A 22,891-nucleotide genomic window follows, 5' to 3' on the forward strand; every position below is an offset into this window, starting at 1 on the left:
TTCTAATTTCTCACATTTTTTCTTCTTCGTCATCCTTTGCTGTTTTCTAAAATCTGCTGGCCTACAACTAATCTTTGTAGCATTGTACACCTTTTCTGTCAATTTAATACCATCTTTAACTTCCTCAGTTTGCCACAATGATGCATTTTTCTTGGAGCCTTTACTTTTCTACAAATGCATCTTGGTTGAGAGCTTGGAAACGTCTCCTCAAACGTTTGCCATTGCTTCCAGCCCACTGTAGTCAAATCTGTTTCTTACCCTCAAACTGAATATAAAATTCTATCATACTTCGATCACTGTTGCCTAGGGAACTCTATTATAAGACTAATTGATTCTGCCTCATTACACATTAGGTCAAAAATAGCCTGTTGCCTGGCTATTTCCAGAACATACTGTTTTAAGAAATTGTGCATACATTCTACGAACTAAGGCTATTTTCCAATTTGATTTGTCCAACCTATATGAAGATTAAAATCACCCATTACACCATCTTTCAAGTCACATTATTTCTTGCTTGATAGAGCAAGTGGAATCCCCTGCTCCAGTCACAACCACTATCATGCCCTCTCCTATGTTACAAAAATTAAAACATGTTTCTTCATAGTTCTCTGAACATACAGCCACATAAAACTTATGGAAAGAAACACTTATTGCAAAATAAAAAGGATAAAAGGAAATTGGTAGATGCAATATAATTGCTAGGCTGTTTGGCTGAGTAACATTCAAATTTAAGTCTTCTTAGGCAGTCCCTTGGTATCAAGGGCGACTTGCTCTGGTAATGATGAGTTCTGAGAATGCTGATAAGTCCAATACATGATCCACAGACTAACATATGTGGGACTGGTGGTGCTTGAAGGGTTGGATAGATGGGATAAGAAACTTAAATTTAAGCAGATTTATTCTGAAAATCACAGATCACTTAATGTCTCAACAGGAAGTCAGTGCTCTGATAGGAGATCAGAGTTTGGACAATGTCTACCTGAAATTCCTCCAAGTTCAAGCCCACGTACATTCCAGACTACATAACCTAAATTCTAAAAGGCGCAAGATATTTGTTTGCAAGTAACCATGAAACATAGTGATCTAACATTGCATATTGATACAAATCAATTTTATTCATTAGAAACAAATAAAAATAGATGTTGACTTGTTATGAATCAACGCCTTTCTGCAACATTGCAAATAATCACTTCTATAATGTTTAATAAAAAAAAACACATTCCAGACTACTTGAGTAATAAGTGAAAATTACTGAAGGTTACCTTTTGTTTTACTCTGCTGTCTGGTTCGGAGTCACTCTCAGATTCAGATTCTGAACTGTCTTCAGATGAACTTTCCTCTGAGTCAGAGGAAGTTGCAGAACTCAGCTTTTTGGATTTGCTATTGGCCTGGTTATTCTCCGAATCACTATTTTCACTGAAGATTAAAGAACAGCATAGTTGAAAACTGCATCACTAAATAATTTGATATCCCACCCCGTTCAGCTTAAAACATTCAAGGCAGGCTCAAGTCAAATGATTCATTTTGAGAGCAAAATTTTTCAAAATAATAGCACATCAACAAAAGTACAAAGTTACAATTTTTCTTATTCACAAGATGTAAATACTCCATACGTATGAAATCACGATTCTCTGTCTGAAACTGATAACTATTTCTATATTTCAAACCCAAGTCAAACAGACAAAGATTTGATCATGATAGCCGAGAAGATTAAGCAACGACCTGATAATTTCTAATGTTATGAAGGTTCTGAGAGAGTTCAAGCTGATAGATTTTATTGATCTGCAAGGTATTTGTACGAGGGCCTAACTTCAGGGTAACCAGTAGTAGTGTTAAAAATTTGAAAAGATTCTGCACAGAGAAGGTGACAAGTTAGAAATTCCTACACAAATAGCTGCTAAAGAGGAATAAAATCAATCCTCAGAACAGAGACATAAAAGGCTACAGGGAGTGTCCAGAGTAGATCAAAGCAGCATTCTGGCAAATAGTATCATTTTGAAATATTAACTTAGCTGTTTACTTCACATTTACTCATGGAATCAACAGTGCAGGAGGCCATTTAGCCCATCGAGCTTGCGCCAACAACAATCCCAACCAGGCCCGATCCCTGTAACCCCATTTACCTTCCTAATCTCCCTGACACTGAGGGGCAATTTAGCATGGTCAATCCACTTAATCTTCACATCTTTCGGCTGTGGAACACCTGGAGGAAACCCATACAAACATGGTGGTGGGGTGAGGGGAGGGAGTACATGCAAATTCTAAACAGACAGTCTCCCACGGCCAAATTGAATCCAGGTCCCTGCCACTGTGATGCAGCAGTGCTAACCACTCTGCCATCCTCTGCAGTGAAATCTCTTATAATTCACTTATGCCATTAAGCCCCCAAAATCACCTCATCTTCGCTTTTTCATGCCAATTTAACATGCATGTGCAAACTTCCTTGAAAAACCAGAGGACACAAGTAAGTGAATTCAGTTAAGTGCTGTCTTATCGATCCTGTCGATCCACCTCGTATACAATTATGGCTGTAGACCTAGTTGAGAGAGCACCTGGTACCTGCTTATGAGAAGTCTGAATGGGTACAAAGAGAAGCTTTGTCATTTATTGATGTATTGGAGGGGTGGAGGCCGGAGCACATGAATATCTGATCAAATACCAGTGAAAATCTCTCCATTGTGACTGCTGTGAGACAGCACAATCCGTACTAAGTTCTCCTAGATTCAGTTGGGGGAGACCTGGAAACACCATTAGCTCTTCATCATCAGAAAAGTACACATTTTTCAAATTTTTGATTCAGTAAGGTGGAAAATTGCTACATTTCCTCTGCCCTTTTGAGGATTAATGGATGTTTACCTTACTACAGATAATTTCCAATGCTAATCTAATGAACAGAATTTATTGGTAACTAGCTTTTTAACTTTGGCAGAAATGAAAAGCCAGCATTAATTTAAACTACAGATTTCATTTGTTCCAAACAGGAAAAACAATATAAATCACTTTTAAAATCATTAAATCCTGACTTAAATTAATAAAGTTATAATTAGGGCATTATGCTGTATTTGTTATGAAGTGGCAGGGCGAGCTGCCTTAATTACTGTCTATAATAAAAAGAGCAGAGTGCGTGCTATACCCCAATCAGTGCTGTCAGCTACAAAAAAGCCAAGCTGCACACATCAACAGCATCAGCAGCAATCTACGCATGAAAGGGCAACCATCTCTGCAATCACCGACAGGCAAGAGTGTAACCTGTCAAATAAGATTCTGGATTTTCAAATTAGTAATATGTACTTTTTATCATGTGAAACAATGACATAATAAATGCCATCAGTATAATGAGGGAAAAAGAAAACCCATGAAGATTAAATTATAACATAAATTTCAGTTCTAATGGAAGCTAAATTATCTACTTAAAGGTGCTGCCTCCCAATCAGATGGAACCCCATTCATGTTTAAAATATCCCGGTCTTGTGATCTTCACATGTAAACTCCAGGCTGGGAATGTTTCAAATTTAATGGACCTTTTCCCGCAACTATAAACTAAGCTGGAAGAATAATACATATTTTTGATATTTCAATACCTTCCACTACAAAAGTTACAGAAATTCTAGATCAAAGACATCATTATTTGGTTTCCCATTTGCGATTCACTCATGAATTATTACAAACTATCCTGCTCTGGGGAGTGCAATTACCACTCTGATTTCAACCATTCCTACACCCTTGTATCTCAAAACACAACAGTTTTCATATAAGTTGTTGAGAATTTGATCACAAGCTGATGTGAGGATAACTACAAGTTTTTCCAGTTTATAACAGGACGGGGCTGCAGTAGAATTACACTCGACAATTGGTCACCTGACTCGGTTCGGCCCCACATCCCTGCTGGAGTTGGCATCGGTAGGTGCAAAAGCTCTGGCATACAATGGAAAATGAGCAGATTAAATCACAATTAGCACCAGGTGTACCCTCTCCGAAGCCGACTGGTAGATCTGGGCTGATATTTCTGCAGCTTAGTTATGAATTTATCCTGCTTCAATGCAGGCCACTGCTTCAAGTTCTAGAACAATTCTGGGGTGTTATATTTACCTATCTTTGTTCTTTTCCTCTTTTTCAGATTCACTGTCACTTGACTCTTCACTTGAACTTGAACTACTGTCTTCACTCTTGCTGTCACTTCCGCTGCTAGATTCACTACCTGAGATTGAATAATACGAGGTTTAACGCTATTTTGTTCCTTGTCATATCAAATTTACGACTAAATTCACCATTGGCTAAATTATTTCATTGACTCAAGCTCAATTAAAATTAACATTTTGGTGTTTACTACAGTAATAGCCCCAATGTTTGAGAAAGTAACCAAATATAAATACAAATGAAAATCAAAAGAAAGGAGGTCGCCACAGATGATATTATGGAATAGAATCATAGAATCTCTCGAGTGCAGAAGCAAACCATTTGGCCCATTGCATCTGCACCATTCCTCCAAAAGAGCATCACACCCAGGCTCCAACCCTGTAACTCCACACAGTTATCCTGCCAATCCCCCTAACCTGGGACACCAAGGACCAATCTACCTAACCCGCAGATCTTTGGACTGTGAGAGAAAACTGGAGCACCCGGAGGAAGCCCACATAGATATAGAGAGAAGAACATGCATACAGACAGTCACCCAAGGCCAGATTTGAATATAGGTCCCTGGCACTGTTAGGCAGCAGTGCTAACCACTGTGTAATAATCTTTACAACAATTTTGACAAACTTCATGCCCAAACACACTTACTATGGTATAGATTAAAACAGGACAATTTTGCACTGGGTTTAAAACCCATTATGATAATCAGTTGATATTGTAGTGAGGTATAGGTCAGAGCCGGACACAAGGTCGCTTGAAGCAAAGATCAAAAGCAGAACTCAATATCAGTTGCTTAGTCAAATATACCGAGGCTGCTTTACTTACTGTGTTCTTACAAGTTTATTAAAGGATATTTTACATTTTATTGGACCAGCATTTGTTCACCATTGTGAAGGCAGAGGTGCTGAGAGCGTTTCCATGGTCAAATAGAGGCGCAGGTTGATGGTGACAGATATATCTGCTTTGAATTTTAAACTCTGGAGACTTGCACGAAAGCATCTTCAAAGGAATGATCTCACGCAGAGATAAAAAAATCCACATTCCATGGACGACAATAACATGTGGATTAAATGATGAAAAGTATTTATTTGCATCATAAATCTGTGTCCAATCTCTCCCAGCATGCACTCACCTTTATTGGATTCTTCCTGCTCCTCAGAGTCAGAGTAAAACTTATCCCTCAAATTGTCTTTCTTTACTTTTAGTTTACCTAGTGGTGCCACCTGTTCCTTAACCTGTGAACAAACAAAAACAGTTCAGATTTTAAACAAAGAAAAATTTCCAAAAATGTACCAGAAGTAGTTAAAATGACCAAAAATGAGAGAGAAAAAAGTAAAGGAGATGGGGTGATGAGAGAGGGTGAGGAGGCAAAGAAAATGGAAGAGATGGTAGGCAGGCAGGAATGGAGTCCAGGGTAGGAAGAAAAGGAAACAAAGACTAATCAGATTTCCCTGCTGCTAACCACTATCCAATAACTGTCGCTGGAGATGGAAAGCAATAAATTAAACTAAGATTACTGCTCCTAACTGCAACTTCTAGAAATAAATATATCTGAACATCAGATGAGAAGGAGTTCAGTTTCTTTCTTATTTCAATAGCTAATAACACACTTTCATTCCCTTCTCTATGAACGGTATGCTTTGTCTGTATAGCACGCAAGAAACAAGACTTTTCACTGTATGTTAATACATGTGACAATAATAAAATCACTGTCAAAACTCATACTGCAATAATGGTCACTTCAGTGAAGAGGCACATGATGACTGATACCTCAGCAAGAGTTAGTGTGTTAGGACAGTAAAGGTGAAGCAAAAAGTAGGAAAAATAGTGACTTTAGAATGGACCATTAGTCAATCCTTCAAAAGCAGAACAGTATGTGTCACAGCAATTTTAATTTCCAAAATTCAGAAGCACTTCACAGAATGTGCACGGACCTTGTTCTACTACAATTCCACATAGCAAAGAGCATATAAATGGTAAGATGACATGACTGAGCAGCAAGTAGTAAATGACTAAATAAAATGTTTGAGCTGAGAGATTTTCAGGTAAATTGCTTTTAGCAAAAGATAAAATAATAAACCAAAACTTACAAAAATGAAGATTCATGGGGATAGATATATAATAAAATTAGTTGAGGCATAAGATAAGCCATAATTATACTGAATAGGAGAGCAGACCGTATGGCCTATTCTGTTCTTATTTCATGTTGTGTGTGTAATTCAGCTAACTACAATGAATGCAGTTCTCTTAGATCATTACCGTGGAGGCATCAGCACGACACCCCTAATCTCGCTTGCATACAGCAAGTGGTTTATTGGATAACCAGCAAAACAAATGCAACTCAATCAAATTCTCAAGGAAAATCATCTTTAACCACATATCCATCAAGGATATGGATACATTTTACCACAATTTAATCTATACCTATATCTATATCTATAATCTATGGCCTTCATAGCGAGGGGGATTGAATATAAAAGTAGGGAGGTCTTGCTGCAACTGTACAGGGCTCTGGTGAGGCCGCAGCTGGAGTAGTGTGCAGTTTTGGTTGCCGCACTTACACAAGGATATTTTGGCCTTGGAGAGAGTGCAGAGGAGGTTCACTAGGCTGATACCGGCGTTGAGGGGGTTGAGCTATGAAGAGAGGCTGAATAAACTGGGCTTGTACTCGTTAGAGTTTAGAAGGATGAGGGGGGATCTTATTGAGACGTATAAGATGATGAAAGGGATGGATAGGGTGGAGGTGGAGAGGTTCTTCCCACTCAGAAAGGACAGCAGGACAAGAGGGCACAGCTTCAAGATGGGGGGGCGGGGGGGGGGCAGTTTAGAACAGTGTTGAGGGGGAACTTCTTCACTCAAAGGGTGGTGAATCTCTGGAATTCTCTGCCTGTTGAAGTGGTGGAGGCTGCCTCGCTAAATATATTTAAGACGCGGGTAGATAGGTTTTTGGTAGGCAAGGGGATTAAGGGTTATGGGGAGAAAGCGGGAAAGTGGAACTGATCCACTTCAGATCAGCCATGATCTTATTGAATGGCAGGGCAGGCTCGAAGGGCTAGATGGCCTACTCCTGCTCCTATTTCTTATGTTCTTATGTTCTTATACATTGTATGAAATATTAAATTTCAAGAAAAGCCCGACTATATACATTTCATTACCCAAGAACATTTTGTTGCACTTTTCCAACTTCTAACTCCTCTACATTGAGTGAGAGAAACAATATGGGGAGAAAGCAGGAGAATGGCGTGAGAGAAAATATCATTTCAGAGAGCTGGTGCAGACATAATAGGCCAAATGGCCTCCTCCTGCATTGTAACAATTCTGAGATTCCACAGTGAGCTGAATCCTAGTTGCATACTGCACATTTGGACAGATGGATCTTAGGGAGAGAACACGATGGGAAGGTGACAGGGATGTTAAAAGGGCCTACATTTAGAGAGCTCTACAGAAGCTAAAGTAGATGAGCCATCTGGATTCCCTGTTGCCCATTGAAAGGCATCACTTAACATGGATTAAGGCGAGTTTATGTATTTACGTTATTAAGGTTATACGCTGCACACACACAAGCTTATTTCCATGGACATTTTGTTACCAAATAAAGAAAATTTTCTGTTCTATGCCATTTCTTTGTCTCCCTCCCATTTACAAAATCTGGCCAGAAACCATTTGGTAAAGTAAAATTTCATACTGGCTGAACGACTTCCACATTCCGGACGGAAGGGTCAGGGGCCGTCTGCGGCCAGTCTGGAAGCTCGAGATACCCGCTTGCTTTGGTATTAAGCGTGTGCGACAATGTGCTCAGTTGGAAACGATCCCTATCTGTTGAATAAGAAAAAAGGAAAAAAATGGCTTTATGTCACAGAGTCTTAATCAGCCCCAATGATAATTGGTAATGAATTATCTCAAATGTCACAGTATAAATAAAAACGAGAGATGATTCCTCATAGGTCAGAAAACTGATTTCAGACCATAGATTACAATAATCTCACCTATAATGGTCAATAAAAAAGCTAATCATTCAGTGTGTTTGGAGGTGTTGCTGTGAAATGCAGCTCCTCTAAAAATTACTTTAGTGTGAATATTAAGAATGACAGCACAGTTAAACAATCCGTATACATGTCTTGCTACAAAACTCATTCAGAATTTTAATACTGTTTTGGTACCAACCGAACAGTTTCCCGTTTTCCTTTTGTACTTAACAGCAATATAAATGGAAATGCATTAATGCCAAAACACTTCTTTGCAATAGTTTTCAGTTTTTAAAGATAGAATCCATATAAAATTGGAGAACTGAAGGCAAACTTCAAAATATAAACACACAGAATCCTCTTCATTTTAGTTTGATATAGGGCTATCGACATTTGAATGTCGATAAGATGACCCAAATTCAGAGGATGCTGATATTGTCATTTAGGAGGACAATTATAAAGAAAATACAACTGAGGAAAAAAAAAACACAATTGAAGAAAATAAGGAGTAGTGGATTTTTATAAGGCATTGTACAAAGTAAATTGGAGCATATGCTATTAAACCCCATATAATGTACAATCTATGATTGGGTTCAATGATTTACTGTGATTCAAAGTCAAACTGCGCCATTATCAAGTATCGCAGGACTGAGAGATATCTGCACTTTAATTCCATAATTATGTGCATAATTGGGTGGAAATTGTAAATCCGTGGTGTTAATTACTATTAAACATCAATTTAACTTTGTTGCCTGGGACAGAGAGGAGGAAGGCAGCGGACATGAAGGCAGGCTAGCTGCAGGAATTGCAATGTAGAAACTCTTGGGAGTGGGGTAATGATGGGAAGTTGTTGTTAAGGTCGTGGAAAACGTGGGGTAAAATATTGAAAGCAGGGAATGAGAGTTTGTGGGGAAACACCACTGAATTACTACTGTTTGTCTCGGTATTTCTATTACAATGAAAAATAGAGACAAGGTCTAAATTTCTTGGAGTCCTTTCACTTGTCCTAATGGCCAAGTGAAACTTATCACATGCGCAGAAAAACCAAAGAATCATTTTTTAAAATCACTTCGTGTAGATGTGCCTTCACAAAAAAGTCTTCATCTTTGAAGATGATAGAACATAAGGCAAAGATAATACCCCCAATTTACTCATGCACATTTAGATTATCAGTATATTTAAGTGTTCTTATTTACAGTTTAGCAATACATTGCATTAATGTTAAAGAATGAGCTGTTAAGATTGGAACAATGCTGAACTGATTTAACGCTATGGGCAAAATCGAGAATTGAGAGCGTCAGTTCTAGTGAGAAAAGTGCAGTGGAGCTCTCCAATGGCCCATTTTCTCTCCAGATCTTGTCATTTTAACTGCAACAAAGAGAGGGTGTGGTTTGCAGAGTTTCACTCTGGCGAGGTGGAGATTCTATGAACCAGGAACGGGCTCCATCGAGATCGGGGTGCCATGATCACTGGATGAAAAATTAATCCCCCTCCCCGCCCCCTGAGGGTATCTGTAACTTCTGGACCCCCGATAAGTGTCGGACCCCCTGCCTCTCGATCATCACGGCACCCAACCACCCTGATCATGGCCTGTAACAGTTCCCCTCCCCGGATCATCGCCAGCAACCCCATCACTTGCATGTCCCTGTGTATCACATTCCCTCCTCCGCCTTCCCCTGGGGTGTAGTGACTTTTGTGCCTCTGGGAGATCCCCACGGTAGGTTCATGTCTGAGAAATACAAAAATCTAGCGAGGGGGGATAATTTAGCAAAAGGAGAATCTTGAATTATATTGAAATTTATTTAAACTAATTTATTTAAATTATTGTCTCTGGCTCAAAATCCTGGAACCCCTTTATTGGAGGGGGGAGCTGTGTGTGGGTGGGGAGAGCTGACTGGTGGTAGCTTAACTTGAGGATTGCCACATCTCAGGGGCAAGGTTGAGAAAGTGGGCCTTCATAAATAACCTCACACTCAAGGTGCACTGTTGGGGTTCAAGGCAGCTCAGTATCATCTTCTCAAGGAAGATTAGACATGAGTAACAAATGCTGGTGATAATCACATCCCATAAAAAAGCAAGACAAAATGATGGCAAAATTGTATTTGCCAGCACTGCTGTATACGCCATCATTGTGAAACCAATAGCAACACCTGGCTGCCACACTTGTGTCATTAAATCCAAAGACCCAAGAGTTGTTGTCAGTTACTCCCAATTTTTGACAAGATGCACTGTTGAAGTCACTGCAGCTGGAAATCAATTAGAAATCAGTTATCAAACTTGCACAAATGTTATTATTCTTGCTATTGAATTGATTCAAAGAGTTATACCTTATTGGATGTGGTGTATCTGGGTTATTAAATGACATTTTCAGTCATGATTAATCCTGAACAACCTCTCTGACTATGAAAACAAACATATTGTGGATGTCAATATTTTTTAAGAAAAGATTTAAAAAATATTTTGTTTAAAAAGATTGAGATATTTCATCTTCTAGTTTAATCCCATCTGCACGTCTCAATCATTATTTTACTTTCCGTAAAGTTTTAAAAATTATTTCCTGAATTGCTGTCTGTGAGAACTCTTAAATGTAATTGGTTGTTTATCCTGCTTTATGATGTCATAGTGACTACATGCCAGAAAACATGACAGCTGGCACCAGAATGAAATTAAATCGTCAGCGAAAGTGAAATCCACACCACAGCGATCACTAGATCTTTGTGGACATTAGCAAGCACCAATGCTATGCCATTTAACCACAAAACGTGGGTCATTGTTACAGTGCAGAGATTTTTGGAAATGACGACATACATCACTGATTCCATTAAGTTCTCTGCACCATCATTTCCTCAGACTTGAGATGTTCCTTACTTGAAAAAGTTGAAAAGTTAATTATCACAACTGTGTTTCTGCATTTAAAATCAGCAGCAAAATCAAGCTCGCCAATATGATCACCACAGTCACTCAGATCATGGCAGAATATGGTGTTAGCAAAAATCACAATAATTGCAGTTCATTATTTAAGTGAAGAAATAATTTTGTTTCGCCCATTAGATCTTTCTCTTATTGTTTCGTGGCACAGTTCTGACACAGTCTTGGCTCAGTGACACAATGGAAAAAGGCACCAAAAATGAATTGCCTCCAACTACTATCCTACCATCTTAATATTTAAATATAGATTGGTACAAATGCAGTTGCACATTTACATCTCATGAAAATTCAAGGGATAAATCAGAAATAACACTGCAGTTATGGACTGTTATAGCAATTGAAGTCTAAGAGGCTCTGGAGTCTTTTATTTATATAATCACACAACAATGTTTGGTGTGGGTTATTGCTCCATTTAATTAACTAATCAGACAGGTATGAAAACTGCCCTCAGATAAATCTATGCTTGGCCCTGGCCATCAGTTCAACTTCCAAGCACCTATTTTAAACATCTCCAAGCCAAGGTTGAGTCACATCCCAATGGATATTTACTTTGACCACTGGGATACCACAACTATGCTCGCTGATATAATAACTTCATTACTGGAGAATTTTGGTACACAAAGTGTATACTGGTGACACCCAGAGCCAGTATCGCACCCAAACAAATTTCAGGTTAACATCATGAGTTTCTTATTCAAATGGGGGTGGATTAGCAAACGTAATCAGGGTAATGGAGGAAAATGGTAAAGCATTACATTACCAGATTTGTTGGTTTTGAGAGATTATGCTGAAGTTACATACTGGCAGAAGAACCCAGCATTGAGGCCTCGCTGCAAGACTTAAAAGGAGCACATTGGAGTGATGATGATGCTGTGCATTGGTGTCGAAGGGAAGAGTAATGCGTTGATAAACTATTCTTCAGTCTCATGGGATCACAGAGTTACGTGGTAGTTCATGGGCTACCGAAACCAAACACAAATCAAAAACTTCCAGATAAAAGGTAAGATGGCGACAGTTAAAAATGATTAAATGAATATTCAAGATGGACATCAGTATTCCTTTAAGCAACAAATGTGTCAAGTTGTCAGGCAGAGTGGTTTGAAAAGAAGTTAAGTGTTGTAAACAGAACAGGTAGAATTGGTTCCCTGGAAAGTCAAATTGGCTAAAGTACCTCATTAACACAAACTCACCTTGTACAAGAAATGGAATATATAAACTGAAAATTAAGAAGGAAACTTTCACGTTGTTTATGGTAGAAAAAATTGTTCTCTGACTAACATCCAAATATACGATGCAACTTACCTTTAAGCATCTCATAAGGATTAAGTCTCCTGCTTTTATTATGCCGTTACCACGGTAAGTTTGACATTGCAATTTCTCAGAAGTATATAAATAAACAACTTCAATAAAATAGCATGTCCACATTGGAAACATAAACCTGGCTCAGCAACACTGCTCACCAATCGTCAATAGCCTGCCGACATATACATCTATACACACAGTGCAAAAACAGCAACTTTTTTGGATTCCCTTGTATTTGTGAGATAATGATAATGGAAGTGTTTTCCCTTAATATTGCATAACAACCCAATCTCATCAATTTGCTCGCACAAAACCCGAGCTTGAAATAAAATGATATTGTTATAAAGTACCTTTAAATGGAGATTCGAGGACTGGTGCTGGCTTTTGAACAAGGAATATTTTCTTAGCATACTTGCTTAAAGCTCCACTCTTCTCATTTGGAACTATCAGCTGCTTGATAAATCTTGTACGATCTCTAATGTCATAGTTCTGATCATACTTGGCTACATTTAATATGTACTGCATAAGCAATTTTGTCTGTTGGCAAAACAAAACAAGAAAATAATACATGTTATTTATGATTATTGATAACTCTGAATAAACATATTCAGAGCTGTAATAAAAATGAATGGTCATGACCAACGAATGTGGCTCCCTTGGGAATACACATTCCAAAGGCAGCAAATGAAATTTTAGCTAAGACACATGTCCTCATCTGTGCTGAGTAGGTGAATGCTGAATCCTGAGAAGAAGCCAGGCGCTAGATTATTAAACTGCTGAAGTGGAAAGAAAGGCATCATTAAAAAATAATCATATATGGCAAAGCTGGTGAAGAGTCTACGTGAGGATAATGAATGTAGAAATACAACTAAAAACATAGCACTCAAAACTTAATCTGAAAAATATGCAGGACATCAACATATCAGATGATATTAGGCTAGGCACATTTCTACCAAAGAGGTTAGCTTTATGATGCAACACTGCCCCAAAGCATGTGCAGTGCCCAGAGCTCGAATGCACTTAGCTGCTGCTCACTGAATTATGAACCATTAACTAAGCCATATGAATCAGTGAACTGTATTATTGCAAATTATTTGCAATGTATTTAGCCATTTCCATCTCAGGGTAACTAGCTGCTGATGCCCTCTACAACCAAGGTAAGTGACTCCAGTGTCACAGCTTCAGTTGATGATTACCAGCATATCAGAGAAAACAGTCCTACTGCCATTCCACCCAGATCTTACCCTCACATACTGTTATTTGTCACTACAATCAGGTTTACAAACAAAGACACATTCTTCTTAAATTTTGCTTCAAGCAATGCATGACTATTTTCATCCACATTTTGATCATTTATTGCTAATGACGGTAAAGGGATCATACGAATAAACAAAGTACAGAAATGTCCAGTTTTTGTGAACATTTTCCTAGCTGACACATTTATACTTGCACTAATGGCTGGAGGGGCTAAAATTCCAAATAACACTGCTATACATGATTTCATGAGACAAGGTTTCAGTAATCCTCAATTTCAAGTCATTAAATGAACTCAAATGAGCTATAAATGACCCAAAGCACAAAATGTTAGCACTGGGGAATAAAATACATCTCTGTTAGGCCAAAATTAAACAGCACGGTGGCAGAGTGGTTAGCACTGCTGTCTCACAGTGCCAGGGACCTGGGGTTGATTCTCAGCTTGGGAACTGTGTAGAGTTTGCACGTTCTCCCTGTGCGGGTTTACTCCAGGTGCCCTGGTTTCCTCCCACATTCTGAAAGACGTTCTGGTTAGGTGCATTGACCCAAAGAGGTACTGGAGTGTGGGAACTAGGCGAATTTCATAGTAACTATATTATTATTAATCATAAATAAGGCTTACATTAACAAACATTTACATTAATTAACTTTAAACAACCTTGGGGGAAGGCATAATGTAGTGCTTTTCACATCGAAGCCTCTTCCCTCAATCATACAACCCCAGTTGCAGAAAAGCAGCCCAACTGTGACATTTCCTTCATCAACTTCAGATTAATTGTAATCTTAAAGCAAGTGCCAATTGATGCCATTTTCTGGGACGTTGTATCGACTCAGCATTGTTTAATTTTATAATTTAAGCCCAAAAGTTAGCATTTACATATGAACAAGTGGCAAGTTCTGGTAGGATTTCACCATGTTTTAAATTTGAAGAGAGATTCTGAAGCAAGGTTTATTTTAAACATGCATATCAAAGTAGAACATTTCAGCAATAGAAACGTTTTGGTACAGAAAGATGCAGACGGGTCGAATCTCTTCGGTTTCATATTTACCAGGATGCTGCCTGGTTTGGAGGGTAGATCTTATGAGAAAAGGTCAAGGGAGCTGGGGCTCTTCTCTTTGGAGTGGAGGAGGATGAGAGGCGACTTAATAGAGATTTATATGATGATGAGAGGGATTGATAGAGTGGACATGCAGAGACTATTTCCCCGGGTGGATGTAGCTGTTACTATGGGGCATAACTATAAGGTTCATGGTGGGAGATATAGGAGGGATCTCTGAGGTAGATTCTTTACTCAGAGTGGTTGGACTGTGGAATGCACTGCTTGCTGTGATAGTGGAGTCGGACACTTTAGGAACTTGCAAGCAGTTATTGGATAGGCACATGGAGCACTCCAGAATTATAGGGAGGGGATAGCTTGATCTTGGGATTGGATATAGTTCGGCACAACATTAAGGGCTGAAGGGCCTGTACTGTGCTATACTGTTTTATGTTCTATATTCACATGTTTCTTCAAGTATGAACTCTCAAATTAATATGCAACAATTAATAGATCTGTGACATTTGTCAATCTGCAATAATTTTGAATGTTTTCAAGGCAGGGATGGATAAATTTTTGAACAGTAAAGGAATTAAGGGTTACGGTGAGCAGGTAGGTAAGTGGAGCTGAATCCACGAAAAGATCAGCCATGATCTTACTGAATGGCGGAGCAGGCTCGAGGGGCCAGATGGCCTACTTCTGCTCCTTTTTCTTATGTCCTCAAGAAAACTAATTTCCAAGAGACAATTTTAAAATTACAGGCTCTAAAACTCAAAATATCCAGAAACAGATAAAACGCATAAAGGCTTATTTTGCAACTATTTATTCATAAGAACATAATAAGAACATAAGAAATAGGAGCAGGAGTAGGCCATCCAGCCCTCCGAGCCTGCCCTGCCATTCAATAAGATCATGGCTGATCTGTCGCTGCTCAGTTCCACTTTCCTGCCCTCTCCCCATAACCCTTAATCCCCTCTCTTATCAAAAACCCATCAACCCGCGTCTTAAAAATATTTAGCGAGGCAGCCTCCACCACTTCAACGGGCAGAGAATTCCAGAGATTCACCACCCTTTGAGTGAAGAAGTTCCTCCTCAACTCCGTTCTAAACTGCCCCCCTTTTATCTTGAGGCTGTGCCCCCTAGTCCTACTGTCTTTTTTGAGCGGGAAGAGTCTCTCCACCTCTATCCTATCCATCCCATTCATCATCTTATACGTCTCAATGAGATCTCCCCTCATTCTTCTAAACTCTAACGAGTACAAGCCTAGTTTATTCAGCCTCTCCTCATAGCTCAACCCCCTCAACTCCGGTATCAGCCTAGTAAACCTCCTCTGCACTCCCTCCAAGGCCAAAATATCTTTGCGCAGGTGCGGCGCCCAAAAATGCACACAGTACTCCAGTTGCGGCCTCACCAATGCCCTATACAGCTGCAGCAAGACTTCCCTACTTTTATATTCAATCCCCCTCGCTATGAAGGCCAGCATCCCATTTGCCTTCCTGACCACCTGTTGCACCTGCAAGCTGGGTTTTTGCGACTCATGCACAAGGACCCCGAGGTCCCTCTGCACTGTCGCCTGCTGCAGTTTTTCGCCCCGTAAGTAATAGTCCTTCCTACCATTCTTCCTACCAAAGTGGACCACCTCACACTTGCCAACATTAAATTCCATTTGCCATTTCCTGGCCCATTCACCCAGCCTATCTAGATCCTTCTGCAGACTCTCCACACCCTCCGCACAATTTTGAATTTCCAAATTCAAGTGATTCATCAGCGTAAACTTTCCCTTTTCACTCAGCTGTACATGACAAGTTTTGTATCATACATCATAAGACCATAAATTTACAATAGAAGGACAGAAAACCATTTCATCGATCAAGAGCTCTTTTTCCACAGACCATATACTCTAATACAGACTCTCAGTGATCTTTCACACATTTCCAAATTCTCTTTTCATTCACTATTGATACATAATGAGATGGTGCAATTATTTCACTCGAAGTGGAAAGTGAACAGTTGAACAAATTTTCCTTGGTCAAAAGATCAATAATTCAATGCTGTCCAGTGGTAATCATAGAATCCCCACAGTTCAGAAGGAGGCCAGTCGGCCCATTGAGTCAGCACTGACAACAATCCCACCCAGGCCCCATTCCTGTCATCCCGCTAATCTCTCTCACCTACACATCTTGGGACATTAAGGGGCAATTTAGCATCTTTGGACTGTGGGAGGAAACAGAGCATCCGGAGGAAATCCATGCAGACACAGGGAGAATGTCCAAACTCCACACAGACAGTGACCAAGCCAGGAATCAAACCCTGGTCCCTGGAACTGAGCGGCAGCAGTGCTAACCACTGTGCCACTGTGGCACCCTATGGATCAGATCAAACTTAAAATGTAGACATTTAACATTCCATATTCATTTTTTCCTTGTATGATGATAATTGTCACTTACTTAGAAGAAGAAAAAGCATATACAGAAGTTTAAAGTATATTATTAAGAATGTAAAGCCAATCGTAAACCTTGAATGGCTGTGAAGGAAAAAAATGCTATCTTTTGGTTGAGTTCTCACCTGCTTGGGATTTGTTAAGTAGAGTTTAGCTCCAAGATTAAGAATTTGTAGTTTCACTATCTCCTCTTCATTTGTAAAGCTTTTTGCCACTTTTCTCAGAACATCTGGTGCAATCTTTGGTACACGTTCGCAATATTCGCCTATCAGCCAAAGAATGCTTGCTCGAGCCATGGGTACCTAGAGAGAGAGAGACAGAGAGAGAAAGTAGAGGGACAGATAGAGAGGGAGGGGAGAGAGAGGGGGAGGTGGGGGGAGGAGGGGTGGAGAGAGAGAAAGAGAAAGAGAGATGGAGAGGGAGGGGAAGAGAGAGAAGGGTGGAGTGGGGAGAAGACAGAGAGAGAAAGCAAGTGCTCAAACTCAATGTAAAAAGCAGTTTTCAATTTGTATGGCACAAAGATTAGTAATACATTAATACAGAACATTTTTTAAGGTAGGCACGCAGAAATTCATTGGAAAAACATTGAGTCACTTGAATACGCTGATAATCATGAAAATTATATAGTGTACTATTTAAATGTGTGAGGCACAAATGTGCACATTTTCCTTGGTTACACAAGAGGAACAGTATGAAAAGAAAGTTATTACCTAACATAAAAAAAGCAATTAGAAGTCTGGTCCTAAAAACATTCTCAGCATTAACCATTTTAAAAAACTCGATTATCTGAGTCAAGATATTTAAAAACTGAAGGAAGCGTGAAGGCAACCCATACAACTAACTTGTTTACTTCAACAGTTCCTAAGTGCACTGGGGTCAGGTATTCACGAACTTCTCCTAAACTTGTAAAATACAACCAGTGGCATGAAGGAAAAACACTGAGTGCACATGATAGAATTTTGAAGTCAGCATGATAGAAGTGATTAAAAAGTTAAAAGGGGATTATGGAAGTCCCTTGGTCAGATAGCACAAAGGGTATCCAGGCTAAGCACTGATATTCGACCAGACTGGAAGCAAACAGCTGTTACCACATTTTGAAACAAACATGTATCCTGATTGTTGAGTTGTAACATGGTGCCTCACAGGGTTCTATTGCAGGGCCTTGGATTTTATATTACTTGCACACATGCAACTCCACACACACTCCCACATTCCAAACTTGGAGGAAAGAAGGTATAGTTGTATATGCAAGTTTGAAGATGACACCAAGTTGCGTGGATAAAAACTGGAAGTTACAAAAATTCAGATTAAATGAATGGATAAAGCTGTGGGAGCTGCATTTCCAATGTGAGAAAGGGGGAAATCTGAAAAAAACAAACCAAAATATTTTTTTAATGGCAAGAGGATAGGAAGAGAGGAATTTGGATGTCCATGTTCTTAAATCACCATAATACAAACAGGTGAATCGGAAATAAAATATTAAAAACAGTGATAATATTGATTCCAAATAAAAATGAGTTACAAAAGTGGAAGAAAAAGTCTACAAAAGGACAATGTTAAACGTGAAATATTAAGTAACGTAACACAATCAAATTCAAATCCAAAAGATATGTGGACTAGGTTGATCGGCCATGCTAAATTGACCCTAGTGTCAGGGGATTAGCAGGGTCAATGCATGGGGTTACAGGAATAGGGTCTGGGTGGGAATGTGGTCAGTAAACTCGATGGGCCGAGTGGCCTCCTGCACTGTAGGGATTCTACAAATCAAGCTGGAAATATAGGGCCAGGAGGCTTAAAATAACTCAAGAAATGTGGTAAACATAGGGATAAAGATTTGAAATAATCATTTCATTCAGGACAACGGACAAAAACAACGGACACATGACAAAATAGGATTGGATTGGATATTACACTTGGGAAGAAAAGAGTCTGAAGGTGTTGAGGTTAGATGATCAAATTACCTTGGCTAATGTTTTTAATGAATAAATAGAACAGATTACACCATTTACATGGGGGTGGGGCTGAAGAAGATCGGAGTGGATGGTGTAATGGCATTTTGCCAGCTTGCATATACGACTTATCCCAGTTCCGTGGACCAATGCAACTCATTTCCTTCTGAGTCTCGGGAGCTACTGGATCCCTTCTTCCGTTTTTCATATATTCAATGCAGTTTGAAGTTAGAGCATTACAACAAACACAAAAAACACTCAATTGTCAACACTTGCATTTTTTTGATTTTGCACTTGTGTTTAAGTATATGAATCACTAGGATGAGAGGAAATTGGGATGAGATTCTCTTTGACTGTGACCCCCATGAATCAATCACATGCATTAAGACAAAAATACAAAAATCAATAAACCATGAATAAAATCACAAGCACTGGCAACACCAGGATATAGCATACATCTGAATTAATAGTACATGTTATAATACATTGAAATCTGTTGAGTTTATGATCAGGAAAACATTGCAAAGATGTCATCAGATTGCCAAAGGTGCATAAGTGGAGGAACACATCATAATAAGTCAGCGATAAAAAACAATATTCATGAGAACTCTCAAGTTATTAGCAGCTAAAACGAACACATCTGTTCTCCTTTGACATTACTGTTTAATTTATACTTACTGTAATGTTGCCTAGAAGCTTGGCCATATGTTTGATAATTTCGCTGTGCTGTGATGGTTGCGTCTGGAGTAGTTTCTTAATGACGACTACACTTTCTGCAACAACATTTTCTGTCGAACGAAAAGTAATTGACATAAAACCAGGCTTCAATAAAATCAGTGCACAATTCACCAAGACCTTGTAAATTGCTTGTGACCGTTCACATTTTTGCTCGAGGTGAGATGAGATGCAATTGGACTACTAGTTGTCGCATTTATTGCCATAATTCATTTTCAAATAGTTTACAACAAATTTTAAATCTGCATATATTTAATCAAGAACAAAAACCACCAAGGAAAATAAATCCATAATCGATCTGAAGCTCGAAGAGTGACTTTGCTCAAGGGGTGAGCTTAAGTTGGCAAAACTGCCTTTTCATGTATTGGATTTTTGTTGTGTCATTGTGGACTGTTGATATCTGAATGCCCTGTTCAATGCTTGCACCAGAACAAGCGAATAAGAGAGAGCAATAATTCAATCTCACATTCAGGAGAGAAGAGGATGCACTTACAAATTTATACAAGCTTTTGTTTGGTTAAAGCAGTGAAATTTCTCGAACTTAAAAAGTTTCCTGTTACTGAAAACAAAGGATTTTAAAAGCTCGTCTGGCACCTGCTGTCCTTCTACTAAAAGTGATACCAATGCAATAGTACTTGGCTCCCTTTTCTAAATATTCACCTACCTGTGAAAAAATTGACTAAGAGCTTGGCATGGTTACACTATACATCTTGCAGCAATCAAGTGTGATGGACCATTTGAAACAAAAGATGACGTTCTATGTATTAAGAGCAAAAGCAACATATTGGGTGGAACACTGAGAAACTTCAGCTACAATAACTTGCATTAATAATCATTTTTGAGAAGAACAATTGCTGCAAGAAATTTCATCAACGTGCAAGGAAAGTGTCATGATCGAAGCCCAGTCCATCACTCAAACCAGCCTCCCACCCATGGATTCTGTCTACACTTCTTGCTTCCTCAGAAAAGCAGCCAGCATTACCAAGCACCCCACGCACCCCAAAAATACTCTCTTCCACCTTCCGTCGGAGAAAAAGATGCAAAAGTCTGAAATTGCATACCAACCAATTCAAGTATAGCTTCCCTGCTGCCATCAGACTTTTGAATGAACCTACCTCGCATTGCATTGATCTTTCTCTACACACCGAGCTACAACACTACATTTTGCACTCTCTCCTTTTCCTCTCTATGCATGGTATGCTATCTTGCAATACTGTGCAAGAAAAGTACTTTGCACTGTATACGAATACATGTGACAAATTAAATCAGTCTCTGACCTGTAGCCTCCAAAGACCCAGTCTTGTTCAAAGCTCCATTAACCACATCCTGTCCCACTTAGCCATCATTCTGTTCTTATTGTTTAATATCGGAAATCCTGTCCACCAATATATCAAACGTATGATAATGTCTTTTGTTTAAGAATCTATTCGAAGTCTTGACCAATTGTATTTTAAAAATCTTCAGTCTTTATCTCCACATCTTTTGATGCTTGATGTCGTGTTTTGACCCAAGATCAGCTTCCTCTTTCACATTTATACCATCACTGAGATAACCTATTTCCATCTCCATAACATTCTTCAACTTCACTCCTGGTTCTGTTTCTAGTGGACTTGGGCAGAGCACGAGGCACACCAAGCTGTGACACAACCAGAAAGGATGCTTTCTATGGTGCATCTGTAAAAGTTGATGTCCCTGTGGACATGACAAATTTCCTTTGCCTCCTGAGAAAGTAGAGACGTGAAATAGGTTAAAGAAATCTAGGCTGGAGTGGATGAAATGGAGGAAAATATTTCGACAGAGAAGGGTGAAGTAAAAAGAAGTGAGAGAGATGTTATACAAGTGGAACTAATTGGTAGAAATGATATTTAAAACTTGGGGTTTGAAACTCAGTTCTGAATCAATGAAACATTAAGTTGCCAACAATCTGCTTCAGCCTAAAGGGGGAGAGAATTAACAGGAAAGGAGCAAAGTTTTTGCTGGGGTTTTTACTCTTCCTAATGTCCAATTTAAGGGAAATATAGCACAAGCTATTGTTGAAGGTAAAGCGATCATGTTGGGACAAGAAGAATGGAAGGACAAAGACAGTTTGATTGAGGAGATAAAAAAGGATGATGAGGTTGACTGTGTCCAACACCATGGCAACCAAGGGTGACAAAGGGGGGTTATACCTTATTGTGGCAATCATAGAAGGCATTTGGGCAACCTAGACTTGGCTGAAGTGAAAACCTGATTAAAATGAATTCAAACCACGGTGCTGCAAGCATGTTCAACAACTCTGAAAAGGATAGAGAGCACTGAAAAGGTGTGAGAATTGGAGAGGATAGATAGATCAAGAGCAGGATATTTTAAGAAGTTAGGAGTTTGAAAGAGTATCCTAAAGGGACGCAATGATAACTTTGCATGGGGAGGTGGTGGAGGAGGAAAAACAAAAAGGGCAATTTGGTGGCTAGTAGTTGATCAAAGACAGCATCAAGTGAACTGATAGTGAATTTCAAATAAGAGCACTTTTAAGATTTAAGGTACTTGGCTAAAGAAGCACCGAAGACAAGAAGAGATTTTACACACGGTGACAGATTAAAATCTGGAATGTGCTGCCTGTGAGTATGGTGGATTATTAGAAAAAGAATGTGTGGGGTTTTGGGGAGGAGACAGGACACTTGGATTTCTTCTTCAGATGGCCGGCATGGACATGACAAGTCAAATGGCCTCATTGTGTGCTGTAACAATTCTGAGTTGATCTTACAGGGGAGCATTGTTGCAAAATAATTTGCTGAACGAGAAGAATTTGAGGCTAATGTAAAAGGCTGGAGATTTGTCAAGGGCAAGCAGGGATTAATGTCGATATTGGTGATGGCACTGGCAAATTATAATGGCATCCTCATATATCCACGAGATCATATCACTTGAAGTTGGAAACTGTAGGTTATGTAAGGAGGGATATATTTTGAGGAACTGTGGTTTACATGTAGGCACAAAACTGTACAACAATCAGTGTTAGAAAAATACTTGCACTGTGGAATCCAGGAAATAGGCCATTTAAATTGCAGGAGAAGATGGTAGAAGTTTCAGAAGCAAGTTATCAGAAAAAGAGTTCAGCCAATCCATCTTCAGCTGCTTCAAAGATTTTACTTCCATCATGAGTCATGG

At 39.2% G+C, this 22,891-nt stretch overlaps 1 protein-coding gene across 4 annotated transcripts in view; it reads right to left on the bottom strand.

Annotated features, from left to right (window-relative positions):
- Positions 1-22,891, bottom strand: part of ap3b1a (adaptor related protein complex 3 subunit beta 1a) — a 257,978-nt gene that overhangs the window by 111,635 nt on the left and 123,452 nt on the right. For 3 of the 4 annotated variants that reach the window (XM_080189334.1, XM_080189335.1, XM_080189337.1), the window contains exons 14-20: positions 19,688-19,797; positions 17,186-17,362; positions 12,680-12,866; positions 7,820-7,950; positions 5,267-5,369; positions 4,090-4,198; positions 1,263-1,416 (exon numbers count right to left, since the gene is read on the bottom strand). In XM_080189334.1, coding sequence (XP_080045460.1) covers positions 1,263-1,416; positions 4,090-4,198; positions 5,267-5,369; positions 7,820-7,950; positions 12,680-12,866; positions 17,186-17,362; positions 19,688-19,797 — 971 coding nt within the window. The remainder of the gene's footprint in view (positions 1-1,262; positions 1,417-4,089; positions 4,199-5,266; positions 5,370-7,819; positions 7,951-12,679; positions 12,867-17,185; positions 17,363-19,687; positions 19,798-22,891) is intronic. The other variant, XM_080189336.1, reaches the window with a different exon arrangement.

Source organism: Carcharhinus amblyrhynchos, chromosome 5 (assembly GCF_965287045.1).
Source record: "Carcharhinus amblyrhynchos chromosome 5, sCarAmb.v2.hapA, whole genome shotgun sequence".
In the NCBI taxonomy this organism is placed as follows: Eukaryota; Metazoa; Chordata; class Chondrichthyes; order Carcharhiniformes; family Carcharhinidae; genus Carcharhinus; species Carcharhinus amblyrhynchos.